The sequence below is a fragment of the Rattus rattus genome, chromosome 2, assembly GCF_011064425.1.
Source record: "Rattus rattus isolate New Zealand chromosome 2, Rrattus_CSIRO_v1, whole genome shotgun sequence".
Classification (NCBI taxonomy): Eukaryota; Metazoa; Chordata; class Mammalia; order Rodentia; family Muridae; genus Rattus; species Rattus rattus.
Window position 1 is genome coordinate 163,654,252 of NC_046155.1, and position 14,215 is coordinate 163,668,466.

At 54.2% G+C, this 14,215-nt stretch overlaps 1 protein-coding gene across 1 annotated transcript in view; it reads right to left on the minus strand.

Annotated features, from left to right (window-relative positions):
• Positions 1-14,215, minus strand: part of Pepd (peptidase D) — a 132,988-nt gene that overhangs the window by 10,372 nt on the left and 108,401 nt on the right. The window contains exons 10-12 of the mRNA XM_032893865.1: positions 12,889-12,957; positions 11,637-11,714; positions 1,972-2,120 (exon numbers count right to left, since the gene is read on the minus strand). Coding sequence (XP_032749756.1) covers positions 1,972-2,120; positions 11,637-11,714; positions 12,889-12,957 — 296 coding nt within the window. The remainder of the gene's footprint in view (positions 1-1,971; positions 2,121-11,636; positions 11,715-12,888; positions 12,958-14,215) is intronic.

Sequence of the window (14,215 nt, forward strand, 5' to 3'; positions counted from 1 at the left end):
GATACTGTGAAAATCCAGCTTTCAGGCCTCCCCTGGTCCACCACAGACGCAAAGCACCTCCAGATCACAGAAGAGTTGGATGGCTGCAGCCAGCTCCCTGGCCCTTCAGAAGAGTGTGGATGCTTAGGACCAGAGCTGGCAGAGCCTGCCCTAGAGTGGACTCTGTAGTAGGAGAGGAACTACCCTGCTGGTTGGGGTACAAGGAAACCACAGGGCTAAAGCCCAGCTTGCAACCAGCATGCCACTGGGCTGGGGCTTGCATTCTGGGTGCCTTGAACCCCAATGTGTTGGTGAGATGTCTGGGATCCCCCCTCCAGAGAAGTTTGGACTGTCATAGGGCCAGCTGCTTCTCTGAGATGAGATGTGGGCAGGGAAGCAGGCTTTGGGTAGCACAATACCTTGAGTTAGCACCACAAGTTTTCACCTTCAGTCCTCACAGGGGCCTCATGTAGAAGGAAGCTGGGGTCTGGATAGCCTGGGCAGGCCATTATCTCTTTGGGCCTGTGACCACCCAATGACCTAACCCTGCTGCTTACAGGCAAAGGCAGCAGAGGCCAATGCTTCAGTGGGACATCTATGCCAGGGGTGGTGTGGGTGAATCACCAGGTAGGAGACAGACAGGGCAAGCTGCCCCATGGCCAGAGAGAGCCTGGCTGCAGCAAACAGACTTTTAGGAAGTGTCTAGTAGCCATGTGTCCCTAGAGGGCCTGGCCTGGGGATGACTGGCGCTTAAAAGCTGTGTTTAGGGGCTGGAGAGATGGCTCAGTGGTCAAGAGAACTGACTGCTCTTCCAGAGGTCCTGAGTTCAATTCCCAGCAACCACATGGTGGCTCACAACCATCTGTAATGGGATCTGATGCCCTCTTCTGGAATGTCTGAAGACAGCGACAGTGTATTCATATATATAAAATAAATAAAAAAATAAATCTTAAAAAAAAAAAAAAAGCTGTATTTAGGATGTACACAGGGTAGGCTCAAAGTGAGAATCCAGTAGAGCCCTACACAGCCCTAAATACTCCCCTTTCCTCTGAGGTACTTATAAAAGGCAGACTCCCTGATGCTCCTAGGTGAGGCAGGCTGAAACAGCCAATGCCAGAGTTGTAGCTTGATGCTGTGGGTGCCTGATCCCACATCTCAACACTGGGGAGGAAGGTAGACTCATCAGGCCTCCCGTGGGCCACCAGTTGTTGAACTAGGACCAGGAGGACCTGAAGGTCCCAGAAGGAAGGCTATAAAGTTGGTGTCACTGCTTCCCCACAGAGAACTGTCACGCAGTGAGATGTCATGGGGTAGAGCTGTATGAAGGTGCACAGGAAAGACCATACATGGCAGCCATACAATGAAGTGGGGAGAAGCTGGTTGGATGATGAGAGGACACCAGGGACAGTGACCATAACAGAGGCTAACTCCAGCTTGGAAGTCTCAGGTACTTCCTAACATTCAGCTTAGATTTTATGAAGTGCTGTCTCCCCACATGCAGGCAGAAACTGAGCCCAAGGAGCTGCTTCATGACTCAAGGTCATGGCCTCTGAGTGAGGTTAGAGCTTCCTCTGGAGTTCAACCAGATGCCAGTATCCAAAGCTGGCCTGTCCTGTCCTCAGGTGAACTCTGTTTTGGGATAAGGCAGGGGACATTTTGATGTTCCAATGACCAGTGTGGGTGGAGGGATGTGTACGGGTGGGCAGATGTTCAGAGGTGCCAACCCCCAAACCCCCTTCATTCTTTTGGCTGTGTGGATAGGACACGGGGTCACAAGGGGTTGAACTTCCAGATCCAGTCCCCTGGTCAACGCTGTGTCCTTAGGGTGCTCTGGGGATGTCACATCACCTGGAATCTAACTGGCCAAGCATGTGGAATAGACGCAAACAGACTTCAGGATCTGCTTCCTGTGGGTGCCCCTCAGTCAGGGTCTGTGTCCCATGCTCCCCACATCTACCAGCCAGGTCCTCAGCTGACTCTCCTGCCCCTCACCTGGCTTCATAGTGCTCATGACCGTTCTGCAGCTTCTGAGCACTGCTTCGTAGATGGCCTTCTGGTCGTCTGTGAACTTGCCATTGGCAGGGAAGGAGCAGGTGATGTCAGAAGCGAAGCAGTAGTACTCTCCACCCATGTCGAACAGGCTGTGGGGACAGGGCATTGTGAGGCGGGTGGGCAGATGTTCAGAGGTGCCAACCCCCAAACCCCCTTCATTCTTTTGGCTGGGGGCTGACTGCAGCAGGGAGCTGAGGTCACACCAGATGTTCCTTACCAGAAGGGAGCAGTGTAGGGAGCTAGACCCAGTGGTGCCGGTCCATCACCTCAGTGACTTGAGAGGTGGAGGCAGGAGGACTGAAACTTTTAAAACTGAGCTGGGTATAGAGGCCCATGACTTTAATCCCAGCACCCAGGAAGCAGAAACAGGCAGATCCCTGAGTTCACGGCCAACCTAGTCTACACAGCAAGGCAGGGGGTGGGGGAAACAACTTCAAGATCTGCCTGGGCCACAGAGCAAGTTTGAAGCCAGTCTGGAAATTTTGTGAGAGCCTCATCTCAGGAAAAGTAGAAAGCACGGGGGATGTTCCTTAGTAGATTGTGCTAGCCTAGCAATATGAAATCCTAGGCTCAGCCTCCAGAACCACAGAAGGAAAGAGAGACGGGAAGAGGAGAGTGAGGGAAAGAGCAAGGGCTGACCCAGCCAGTCCAGGGAAAGCCAAGGAAGAAGCATGGCCTTAGCTGTGAGGACCCATTCAGGATAGGGGAGGACTCGCAGGATAGCTAGGTCTCCAGATCCCCATATGTCACTCCTTCCATATGAGCTTGTCTAGAGAGTCTCTCGAGGTGGGGACCCTGCTTGTGCCCAGGATATGTTTGCCATATTTGTCAGTGGGGTGAGCTGCACCAAGCCTTTCTGTTAGGCCCACCAAGTTCAGGAGGAAGCAGCAAGTGGTGGGTGCCTCTGGCTCTGCTCCACTGCCTGCTGTCATCCTTCCCCTGCTCGGGTATGTAGGACACAGGTCTCAGCCACACCCGAGAGGGGCACAGAGGAGTCATCAGAGTGGCCCCCTAGTTAGCAGTGCTTTCCTGGGGCCTGGACAGAGGGTGCTGCCACATGATCCCCAGGTGGGTGGCCATGCAGGCTGAGATGACAGAGAGGTCTTGCAGGAGAGGAAGCAGAGGCCCAGAGGCCCTGAGAGCCAGTGGAGGCTGGATAATGGTGGAAAACAGCCAGGCCTGCTGGGTCAGGAGAATGGAGACACCACTGTGGACAGCATGTGACGGCTCCTGGTACAGCAGAACCCACCTATCAGGCCATGGGGCTCAACACTGTGGGCAGAGAACCCTGCCCTGTGCAATATCTGGGATGGAACAAAAGAAGGCTTGGGGGTCCAGGCCTGGCTTTCAGGACATGGGTCAGTCTCCCACGGTAAGGGTCACCTCAGAAGGAAGGCTGGCGTGACTAAGGCAAAAGGGTATAAACATAGGGCACCCTTTCCCAACCCCTTCCCCTTTAGCAGTCACAGGAGGATCCAGACATTAATCCCAATGAAACTGGCTGAGGGACCATGCCCCAGTCTTCCTGCATCAGTGGAGCTCTACGCAGTGTGGTGGTTGTGACGGCTCTATCCATCTGTAGCCACACACATGCTGTCTAGCCTGAGCCCAGGGCATATCTGGCTTCCTTTATGAGAGCCTCTCACCCAAATTCCACTCTAACGGTAACCACAAACATTCCAGAAGCTGCCTGTGTGCTTGTATTGAGAGACAGAGCAAGGGAGCAGGGTGGGCCCCTTGCCCTGCAGTAGAGCATGGACTGCACCCACATGGCTTGCCAGACAGCACTGGCCATTGCATGGCAGCTGCTGATTTTAAAGTGCTCAATGTGCTTGGACACCATACTGGAATCCAAAGTCCTCAATGAGGCGCTTTTTAATCTGACTCTTCTGGTTGCAAAACACCATAAACGGGGTCAACAGTACGGAAGGCAAAGCGCAGATAATATCTCAGGTGACTCCTGGGGAGCCGCCCTCCACTCCCCTCACCCCAGCATGACTGGGAACGTTGGCTTGGGTCAAAGTCTCCGGGGAGGACCCTGTGTAGTGTAGATTCAAGGGATCTGGGCCTCACTTCAGGAGGACCCACCCAACTTAGTTACAAGAGAGCCTGGAACACCAGGAACTGGAGACACACCTAGGGTCTGCTCCCTGGGGCGCACTGTGGCCCTTAGGGCCGGAAACTGCCTGCAGGATTACGTCTGTGCGGGGCAGACTGGGCAGTGAAGCCTCAGGGGGAGGTCTGTGAACAGACCTAGCAAAGCCCTCAGCTGAGGAGGGTAAACATCTCAGTTACATTGTGTTGACCTCATTTTCCCATCTTTGAAGTGGGAACTTGTCTCTTGCAGGCTGCAGGTGTGTAAGGGCTCTTGGGGCAGAGCAGGCTGCAGTGAGATACATGGTGTCCCAGTCTCCTGCCGCTGAAGGGAAACAACACTTCTATGTGGGCTTTCTGGAGTCAGTAAGGGAGACAGTGCTTCATGGTTTGATGGATTCAGACAGGCCAGGGCCAGGCACGTGGGGACACTCAATCCTGGGAGGGGCCACATAAAGGGTGACCTGCAGTCGCCCCCGGGGAAGAAGCGGTCTACTGGTGCTGGCCTAAAGGGAAGACAGAAATGAGCTATTTTTAAAAACCAGGAAGCTCACAAGATGACACGAAATGCTAGAGTCATCTAGAAGGGGACAAACAAGATTCTCTGGGGCACAGCAGACTGAACCAAGCTCTCCAAACCTTCCCTAGGACAGAGGTAGAGCTGGTCCTTCAGCCAACCAGGCTTTCTCCTCGAGCTTCTAAAGACTTCACCTCTTTTTGTTTGTTTGTTTGTTTGTATTTTGTTAAATTCATCCACTTTCTGGAGAAGGAAGTGCACACCCAGCCAGCCAGCTCCATCCTGCCTGGCGACGCTTGGGCACGGGCTGAAGTCTATTTTTGTGTTCTCAGTTCCCTATATTTTCTGCCTTTTTTTCTGTTGTTGTTTATTGTTTTTAAATCCTCCCTCAGTGCTTTTCCATGCATAAGTGATTCCAATTCAAGCCGTTTGGAATCCAGAGAAGAAAGCCGTCACTTTTATAAATCATCTCCCTCCAGTCTTCTGTCTCTCGTGCCTGCCCTTTCCAGGCACAACTACGATAGGGAATTCAGTCACTCTTGGCTCCATCGAGAATGCGAGATCTCCCCTTCCTGGCTGTGTAGGGACACCCACCAGGGACACCTCCATCACTAGCCGAGTGGGTCTGTGTGATAATCTGAGACATCTGGGAGATGACATGTCTTCAAGCAATGTGCTGGCGCCTCTTTCCCCACATGTGTTCCTATGGCTTTGGTTCTGGCTGGGACGGATGATCCTGTCTTCTGCCGGCTCTTCCCGGGGCAGCTCCAGGCCTGGGCTACCTGCCACCACTGGCCCACCCAGACCCTGTTCAGGTCCTGTGCATGGGCCGGCCAGCCCACAGGTAGGAGGGCTCCAAGGGAGACTCGGCAGTGTTTAGACAAGGGCCACTTTGGACTCAGTTTGTAGCTTCATTTCAATCTTAGTATGCAGCACACACTCGGCTGCTTCTCGCCCAAGACTGACATCTTACATGCACGTGTGTTAAGCATGCTTGCTTTGTGCAGACTCCCAGTCTGCAGCCCAGGCTGGAGGAGGGAGAGAGGTGGGGTTCTGAACAGCGGGGGAAAAATGCTCAGTCCTCAGCAGGGGATAGAAAGGAGGGCGCTGGTCACTTTGTCTCTGCAGCAGTGCATGCGCCCCAGGCTGGCCACAGTGGCACCTGCTTCTCCAGGTCACAGGTCAGCTGCCCACCCCGAGCTCCCCTCCAGGCCTCTGCGCATGCCAGCCCTCAGGGATGGCCACCAGCAGCAGCAGAGCCATCCCTCGAGTACTCCCCTTGGTTACAGGTAGACCCGTGGAGGGAACCTCTTCCTACAGAGCCCCTCAGGGACTAGGTAGGCAGGGATGGTCCTCCATGCCAGCAGCGCATCCCTACCCCCAAATCCCCAGTGTAGAATCTAATGAGAACAGTACCATGCCAGGTCCACCTATGTCTGCAGAGAACTGGCACTGCTTGCCCTCTAAGATGTCACAGAGATGCAGGGCACTGCGGCCAGGCCAAGTCCCAAGGAGAGCACCATACTGTGGCCCAGATCAGCTGCTGCCTGCCTCAGCCCTGTGGGCCCAGGGCTGGGCACCAGGGCTATGGCTGTAGTAAGTGGGGGGAGGGGAAGGAGGAGGCTAGCCGTCATCATCACGCAGACAGCACATGCTTCACATGCTTCGTTTCACTTTTTGGGTGACCAGTGTCTTGTGATGTCTGTGAGCACTGTCTAGACTAGCGCTTTTTAAACCAGGGGTTGTGACGTCAATGGAGTGGGCGAGGCCACAAAACAGTGACAAAAGTAAACAGAAGGGACAGAGAACACTCGAGAAGGGCCTCTGCCTATGGCCAGAAGGCATATTTGCAAATATGAGCCCTAGTGTGAAGGCTAACACTCTTCTGGGACAGGACACTGGAGGCCTCGGCCAACTCATCCAGGTCCTTGTGTTTGTAGGAGAACTCTCTCACCCACTTATTTTCTCCCTAGGAAAAGCTCTGGGAGGGGCCCCCTAGTGGTCACCAAGCATCCTTTTATAAATAACCAGGCTGGGGGATGGGGGTGGGATGGGGAGGGCGTTGGACAGTAGGAGTTGAGCCTGGCAGCAGCAGGCAGCTAGCCCTGCATGCCATTCTCTAAAGTCTACTGGAATACAGGGCACAGGGAAGATGACCTTGGACTCCCCACCACCCCTCGCCCCTTTCAGGCCTTCTGCAGCAGGGGAAGAGCCTGGGGCACAGGCTCACTCTGCCTGGGGCCACAATTGGCAGCAAGACACATAACTAGAACAGGCACAATCATCTCATCCAGTGCAGGGCTCATGAGTCCCAGGGTTTTGCTGAAGCCCTTGGATCTGCAGCCCAGGGCTGAGAGTCAGCATACCTGTGATGGCAACAGTTCTGCAAGACAGCCTGGATGACACCCTGGCTCCAGCTGTGACCCGACGGAGTGACAGTGGCACAGTTCTGGGTGCCCTTAACTGTTCTGGGATGAAACTACCCTCATTTCCCTGGGTTGTGGTGACCTCTGATACATGGCCATTACCAGAGCAGGGAGACATAGGGAAGGGGCACTGGCAAACTGCTAAGTGCAGGGCTAGGACAGGCCTGTCCCTAGGTGGACTGCAGGCCCACCTCCCACACCCAGGTCAGCACAACAAACCACAACCCAGAAGACCTGGCCAAGTCCTGAGGCTACACTGCCCTCTTCTGGCCAGTGCCGGAAAGCCCTGTACACCATCAGCCAGAGCATGTGTGCTTTACTTAATAGGTTTAGGGATGGGTCATGGAACCTCTTATTCTATAGGGTGGCAGGCAGGCAGCTGAGGGGACATATCCCGCCTGCTTCCCAAATTAGAGCCTCCACTGAGGAGACATCGTCTGCCATTTGGGGTGAATTTGCATAGGAGTCAGGAGAAGGAGGTGGGAGAGTCTTGCACAAGAGTGACTCAACCTGGGATGCCCTGCTTCCTGGTGGGTTTAGGCACAGATGGTACTTGTCCTGTTGGCCAAGATGCAGCTTTTGTCTGTGGGCTTAGGTGCTGGCTGTGGAGGGCTCAGAGGGGTATCTGAGGACCACTCCTTACCCAGAGCCAGTGGGCCATGTCTCCTTCCCTGCTTCTCTAGGCCAGATGTGTTCGCACCCACTTGCCTGGAGCTAGATGCAATGTGGAGCATCTTCGATGGCCTCCCGTGTCGGAAGGGCCTCCTGTGACCTTGTCAGCACCATCCTTCATTTGAACAAGCTGGAAGCGCCAACCAACAAGACCGACCGCCACACTTGGCAAGCCAGGTCATCGCGGCCCTGCCTGCCCGCCTTGAAAAGAAAACAAGATGCAGCCGATGCTTCCTGCGGGACAGTGACCCGACCAGCAGGTTCAGGGGGAACTCCAGGGACACAACTGGAAGGGACTCTGGGAGCCAACAGGAAAACTCTGAGAGGCTCAAACAGCAGCTACAGGCCATGCACAGGCCTCATGGCACTGAGCTGAGCTGAAGCCACGCGTATCTCCATGCCTTCCCTGGGACCCACACAGAGCAGCTGGGTATGGGATCTGGCCTAGAGAAACAGGAAGGGACCGGGGAGCCACTGGCTGGGATGTGGGATGGCCTGAAGCTCTTGGCTGACAAACTTGATCTGCAGCACAGACCAGCCTGAGCAGCATCTAGACCTCACGCATGACGGATGTGGCCCACAGCTAAGTGGCCTTAGCTGACTCCCAGCTCCACGGAAGGTTTACATGAGCAGGCACAGTGGTGTGTGCCTGTAATCCGAGCACTTGGGAGGCCACGGGGTGCTGGGGGTGGGGTGGGTGCTGCTATAAATTAAGGCCAGCCTGGGCTACAGTGTGAGACCCTAGTTAAACTGTTAAAAAAAAAAATTGTCCAAATAAAGTAGGCCTGATTTGTGTCCTGCCCTAGCCCGGGGCTGGAAAATACACTTGAGAGACACAGAAGCTTTGCCGTTCTGCCCCTGCTGCCATGACTCTGACCCCTTGGAGCCAGGACCCCACAGACAGACAGAAAACCTGAGGAGGGAGGAGCCTCTGCCTCTGGTGTGGGTATGTGCTGAGCGCTGTGCATGCACTCAGTCCTGAGTGAGAGACTGAAGGGGCTGTCACTCAGCACCTCCCCCCTCATGGCTCTGAACCAGCTCTGACTCCCCACAAGAGCCCCATTACTGTTAACATCTTTCTTTTTCTTTTTTCTTTTTTTTTTTTTTTTCCGGAGCTGGGGACCGAACCCAGGGCCTTGTGCTTGCTAGGCAAGTGCTGTACCACTGAGCTAAATCCCCAACCCCTGTTAACATCTTTCTTGTCAGAAAGCTAGGTAGAACGCAGAGCCCGTCCCTGTGCCCGGTGCCTGGACCACATGCCCTGTCCCAGGGGCCTTGGGACGGCCTCCAGTTTATACACATATTCTGGTCTTCTACCTCACGATGAAGTATCACGGCTTTGTGTTAGGATAACAGCGTGATTTATTATTTACCAAACGCGCTAGGTGCTTGGCAGATCAATTTCAATAAAACAATGGATTATAAATGCCGCCAGCAATCTGGCGGTAGCAGTAATCAACAAAACATGTTCTAAATGCTGCATAATAAATTGACTATAATAAACTCATAATGATTCCACTGGCTGCATTTCAAAGTTAGCACTAGAGAAACAAAATCGCCAATTTGACTTTGGCATGGAGTCCCTGGGTTTCCTCACATCACTCCTGTCCACAGCTGTATCAGGAGACGCAGGTGCCACCTGCTGCCCATGAGCGCTGAGGCCGCAGCTGTTAGGCCACGCAGAGGCCCAAGGTATGTAGGCCCTGGCTGGCTCCTGCCCATCTCTGGGATTCCCAGAAATGCAGTAGGGCTGGCTGCCTTACGGGGCAAGAACCCCCTTTTGGACAGGTAAAGTAGAAGGGGAAGTAGCTGCTTCCCCTGGGGTGTGCTCAGCTCAGGAAGAGTCAAGTCCAGGGCCAAGGTGGGCTCCAACCGGAGCTCCCCCAGAACTGAGTTCTAGCGCCCTGTCCTCTAGTCCTAGCCAGCATAGGCCAAACCCAGAGAGCATGGGAAAAGCTCTTGGAAAAGCAGTGGGAATCTGTGGTATGGCCAAGGTGTCAGCTCCTTGGAGGCTGAGGCAGGAGGATTGAGTCTGGAAGACTTAGTAAGACTGTCCCAAAATAACAAGTGAGAAGAGGGCTGGCATAGGTACGGCTCAACGCTAGAGTACTTGCCAAACATGCTTAAGGCCCCAGGTACTAGGGAGTGCCATGAGGCCTGGGTGAGGGGTAGAGGAGGTCAGAGAAGGGGAAGCTTGGGGCAATCACAGAGCCTGAAGAGACCAGGTAGCCTCTCTAGCTGCCTTTGGCTCCACCATGGCCTACAAGGGAGGGCCTATTTGTCTCTTCCTCGTCAACACAGAGCCACATCTGAGGCAGCCAACCCTATCCCCAATCCCTACGGCACCATACATGAGCCCAGGGCCCTGCTGTATCTCAGCCACTCCAGCCCCAGCCAGCACCCAACTGAGCCTGCCTCCTCCAGGCAGCTCTCCCAGCTCACAGGCCTACACACAGGCCACTGTTCCAAGGCTCTGTGCAGACATCTGTTTTGTGGGCTTGTGTTACAAGGCAAGACAGGGAGACTCACACTGACTGAGGTCCTACACCTCTTGTCTCCTCTCTTCCTGGCTCCCACTTGGCTTATCGGCTTGGGCCCCAGGCAGAGGTCTCTATCAGACACCCTGCTCCTCATGGTCCCTTTCTGCCATCATCATGGGAGTCCTGGCATGTGTATGTTATCACAGATAGGTAAACCGAGGCAGAGAGAGAAGTTTTCCTTACAGGAAGCTGAGAGGCTTGAACTAGAATGTCTTAGTTGCTTTGCTGAGCCTTGTGGGCAGACTGGCCAGTTATGTGCCAGCATGGACCCTGGGATTGGGTGCTTGTCTCATATTTGGTGGTCACTACTCAAAGCATGGAGTCTTTCTCTACAGCTAGTTATCTGTCTGTCCATGCATGTGTGCTCCCCCTAGGTAGACATGGGCTCTCACAGACCTGCAGCAGGGCACACAGTGAGCGGCTATCACAGGAACCCAAGGCCAGGGGATGAGTACGGCAAATGGCTGAGAAGGAAACTGATGGTCCAGCCGGGCACCCCCAGCCAACCCAAGAGTAGACTATGCTACTGCCAAGGAGCCCAAACGACGTCTAGGAACCAGCCAGGCAGGGTTTATGCCTGTAATCCCAGCACGTGGGAGGTAGAGGCAGGAGGACTGCTAAGTTCTTAGCCAGCTCTAGCTAGACCGTCTATCAACAAAACAAAACAAACACAGATATTTAAGAACCAGCAGGACAGGAGCCCTTCTGGTCAGCTGATGCTCACATCACCTCTGATGGCTAAGGCAGGAAGGCTGTATGGCTCGTGATCAAGCTACAGACCTCAAGGTAGCCCTCTGCAGCCCGGTGTGGCCTGAGCTAGCCCTGGTCAATGTCTGGTGGGGATCATGGAGAGACAGGTAGGAACAGCTGTATCAGTGAGCACAGAGCCCTCAAGCCCAAGGATGCTCTGCTCACATCTGCCCTATGTGGCCTTGTGAGGAACTGAGGGTACGGCAGCCGAAGCAATGGCTGTGTGTGATGAGGAGCCCGGGGGCCAAGGATAATAGGCGTTAGGATGGGGAGCGCCAAACATGGGGAACTTAATGGTTGGAAAGGACAGCCTGGAAGAAGCTGGGAGATAGTTTGAAAAAAAAAAAAAAAAGGCTCCCCCTCCCCTTCCCACTCTACAGGCAACTGTTTACTTACAGGGTGCAGGTCTTAGGCCTGGAGAAGTCAGCCTTCAGGCTGACAGCTACAGCAGAAAAGCCTGGGCTGAACACAGGCCCAAGGCTTTGCTGGAGCTAAGCGTCTTGGGACAGGGGCTCAGAGGCCTCTGGCTGACCCAGTGTGGAGCATCTACCTTTGTCCTGGCTATTCACACACACAGTGGGGTGACAGCAGCTCAGCCACACTTACCAAATATCTCCATCCTTGATCGTCCGGTCATTGGGGGCCCCGGCATGGCCGTAGTGCAGCACGGCTGCGTTCTCACCGCTGTAAAGAGCACAGAGGGTGGTGAGGAGGTCACTGTCACCCAGCAGGCCCCGGAGGCTGGCCCAGGCCCGCAGCCAGGAGTAGAGGAACATGGTGTCCCTGCCTGACAGAGAGCTGGGAGCAGCTCCCTGGGTCTGACAGCTGCCTTCTGGGCTGAGGGTGTAGTCAGCACATGCAAAGATCAGAGAGAGGCCCATGGGCCTGGAGAAGGGCTAAAGGCAGGGACGTTTCCCAGGAAGAGTGCTGGCGGTCTCTGGAACATCTTGGTCCTATCCAGGGCCAATAGCTCCTTGTTCCCTGTCCCATGTAGCTGCCCTAATGAGCTATCCTTTAGGAAGAATTTACAAGTCTGTCTTGCAGGGGGAGGAGGGCCCGACCCACCTGGGTGTAATATTTATGGCTCCATTCGGGAGTCTCAGGAATCATAAAAGTAGAAATAATGATTTTTCTCGCTATCCTCCAGAGAAGCACATTTCCAGGGACTGAGGTGCCTGGATGTATTATTCATGTGCGAGGACGCTCACTCGTATCAGCAAGAGCACCCGCCTCTGTCCAGGCTGCACAGGGACCAGGCTGGAAGGGCAGAGCTTGGGAGGCGAGCTTGTGTCAGCCCAGACACAGAGGCTGCCTATGCCTGTGATGAGAGAGGCTCGGGCAGATGAGCAATCTGTTTGTACAGATACAATCACACCTGCAACCAGCCGCTCATATGGCTATGCATGCCCTGAGACCGCAGCAATGCAGTCAGAGCCAATGGCGGTCCCTATGGCCACGGTTAGTTCTACAACATATACACACTAAAGCATATCCTGTCATGTGCAGGTGACAGCTCCAATGTGCCCCACCCACGCAGAGCCCAGCATCTGCCTCCCACCATGCACACGTTCCTGTAAAAGGACTCAACACTACAGTCCCTTCACTGACACAGCTCCATCCATGTTTTATCCCCTACTACAATCCACCCATTTGCTGCATGCTACCTGTAGGCTACCCTGTTTGTCTTTTGCTACGGTGCACACATGTGATGGAGCATAGAGTGCCAAGAGTAGAGGGCAAGATGACTTCTAGGCACTGGTTGGGGCATGGGAGTGAGCAAGTGCCCCTGAGCTAGGGGTTAGAGGAAGGAGTGCTCCCCACTGCATGTCCTCCCATGAGCCCTGGGCCCAAGACTTACCTGCAGCAGATACAGGTGTAAGAGGTGTGGCGCATGCCACCTTTAGAGTAACAATAGTGCTGGAACAGGCTGTGGAGAGAGAGAGAGAGAGACATGGCGGGGATGTTACTGGAGTCTATACAGCCTTGCTCTTTGGACGCAGATCCCCTACATGGATTTGCTGAGCTCCCCAGTGAGTGTGAGTGAGACCCTTGCTGGGGGAACTTGGCAGCTACACTGTCAGGACTCCTGGGCAAGCACGTTGGAGCTTGACCCTTGGGAGAGAAGCTGTGATGAGGGACGCACTTCTATGGTGCTGCAGGGGTCTCCCTGTGAATCTGTGACCGGAGAGAGGGCTGTGCAGATGGGATGGCGGGGCTGGTGCGAGTGGGCAAGGCAGGGCAATCTCCAGGGAGTTGAGGAGCTGGGCTTCAGGAAACACACCTTAAACATGTAGGTCCAACGGCAAGGGCTGAAAGGACAGATGGGCCTGACCCCAGTGCCAAGGGGGATGCCTTTGGGAGAGTGGGCTATCAGAGTGTGCATAGTGACAAGGAGGCCAAGAAGTGGCCCCGTCTTCTAGAAGGCTCAGCACTGAGAACATGTGTGTTGGGGGAGGGGCGGTGAGCTGCCTCCTCACACTGGGACGCCCTGGACAGACTCAGGAGGCTGTCCGCAGAGGATGGACCAGACCCGTCATACCAGAAGGCTGAACTCTCGGTGGGCACAGTGGCAGACACCTGGAATCCCAGCCCCTGGGACACTGAAGCAGGACGATTGCTTTGAGTTCAAAATAAGCTTGGGATACATGTCAAAATCCTGTCTTCAAAAACCCAAAACCCACCAAACAAGAACAAACACAAGAAAGCTAGGGCTGGGGAGAGAAGGCTCAGATGGAGCAGCAAGCTGTTTTTACAGTAAATCCAGCATCCACGTTAGAAGGCTCAAAACTGTCCGAAACTTCAGCTTCAGGAGACAGACACCTTCATCTGACCTCCACGGGCACCAGGCATGCACGTGATACACATTCATACATACATACATGCAGGCAGGCAGGCAAAACACTCATATACATACATAAAAATAAATATCACCCTCCCCTTGACAGTTCCTCACTATGAAGTCTTGGCTGGTCTGGAACTCTAAACCAGGCTGGCCTTGAACTCACAGAGATCTCCCTGCCTCTACCTCCTGAGTGTTGAGACTAAAGGCAAGCTCCACCAGCCTGACTTTTTTTTTTTTTTTTTTTTTTTAATAAAGAGAGCTGAATCCTAGGAAGGCTGCACTGCCCAGAGCTTTAGAATGCCCCACCTCAGGCCTTGGACCTCAGCATCAGGACACAACATGT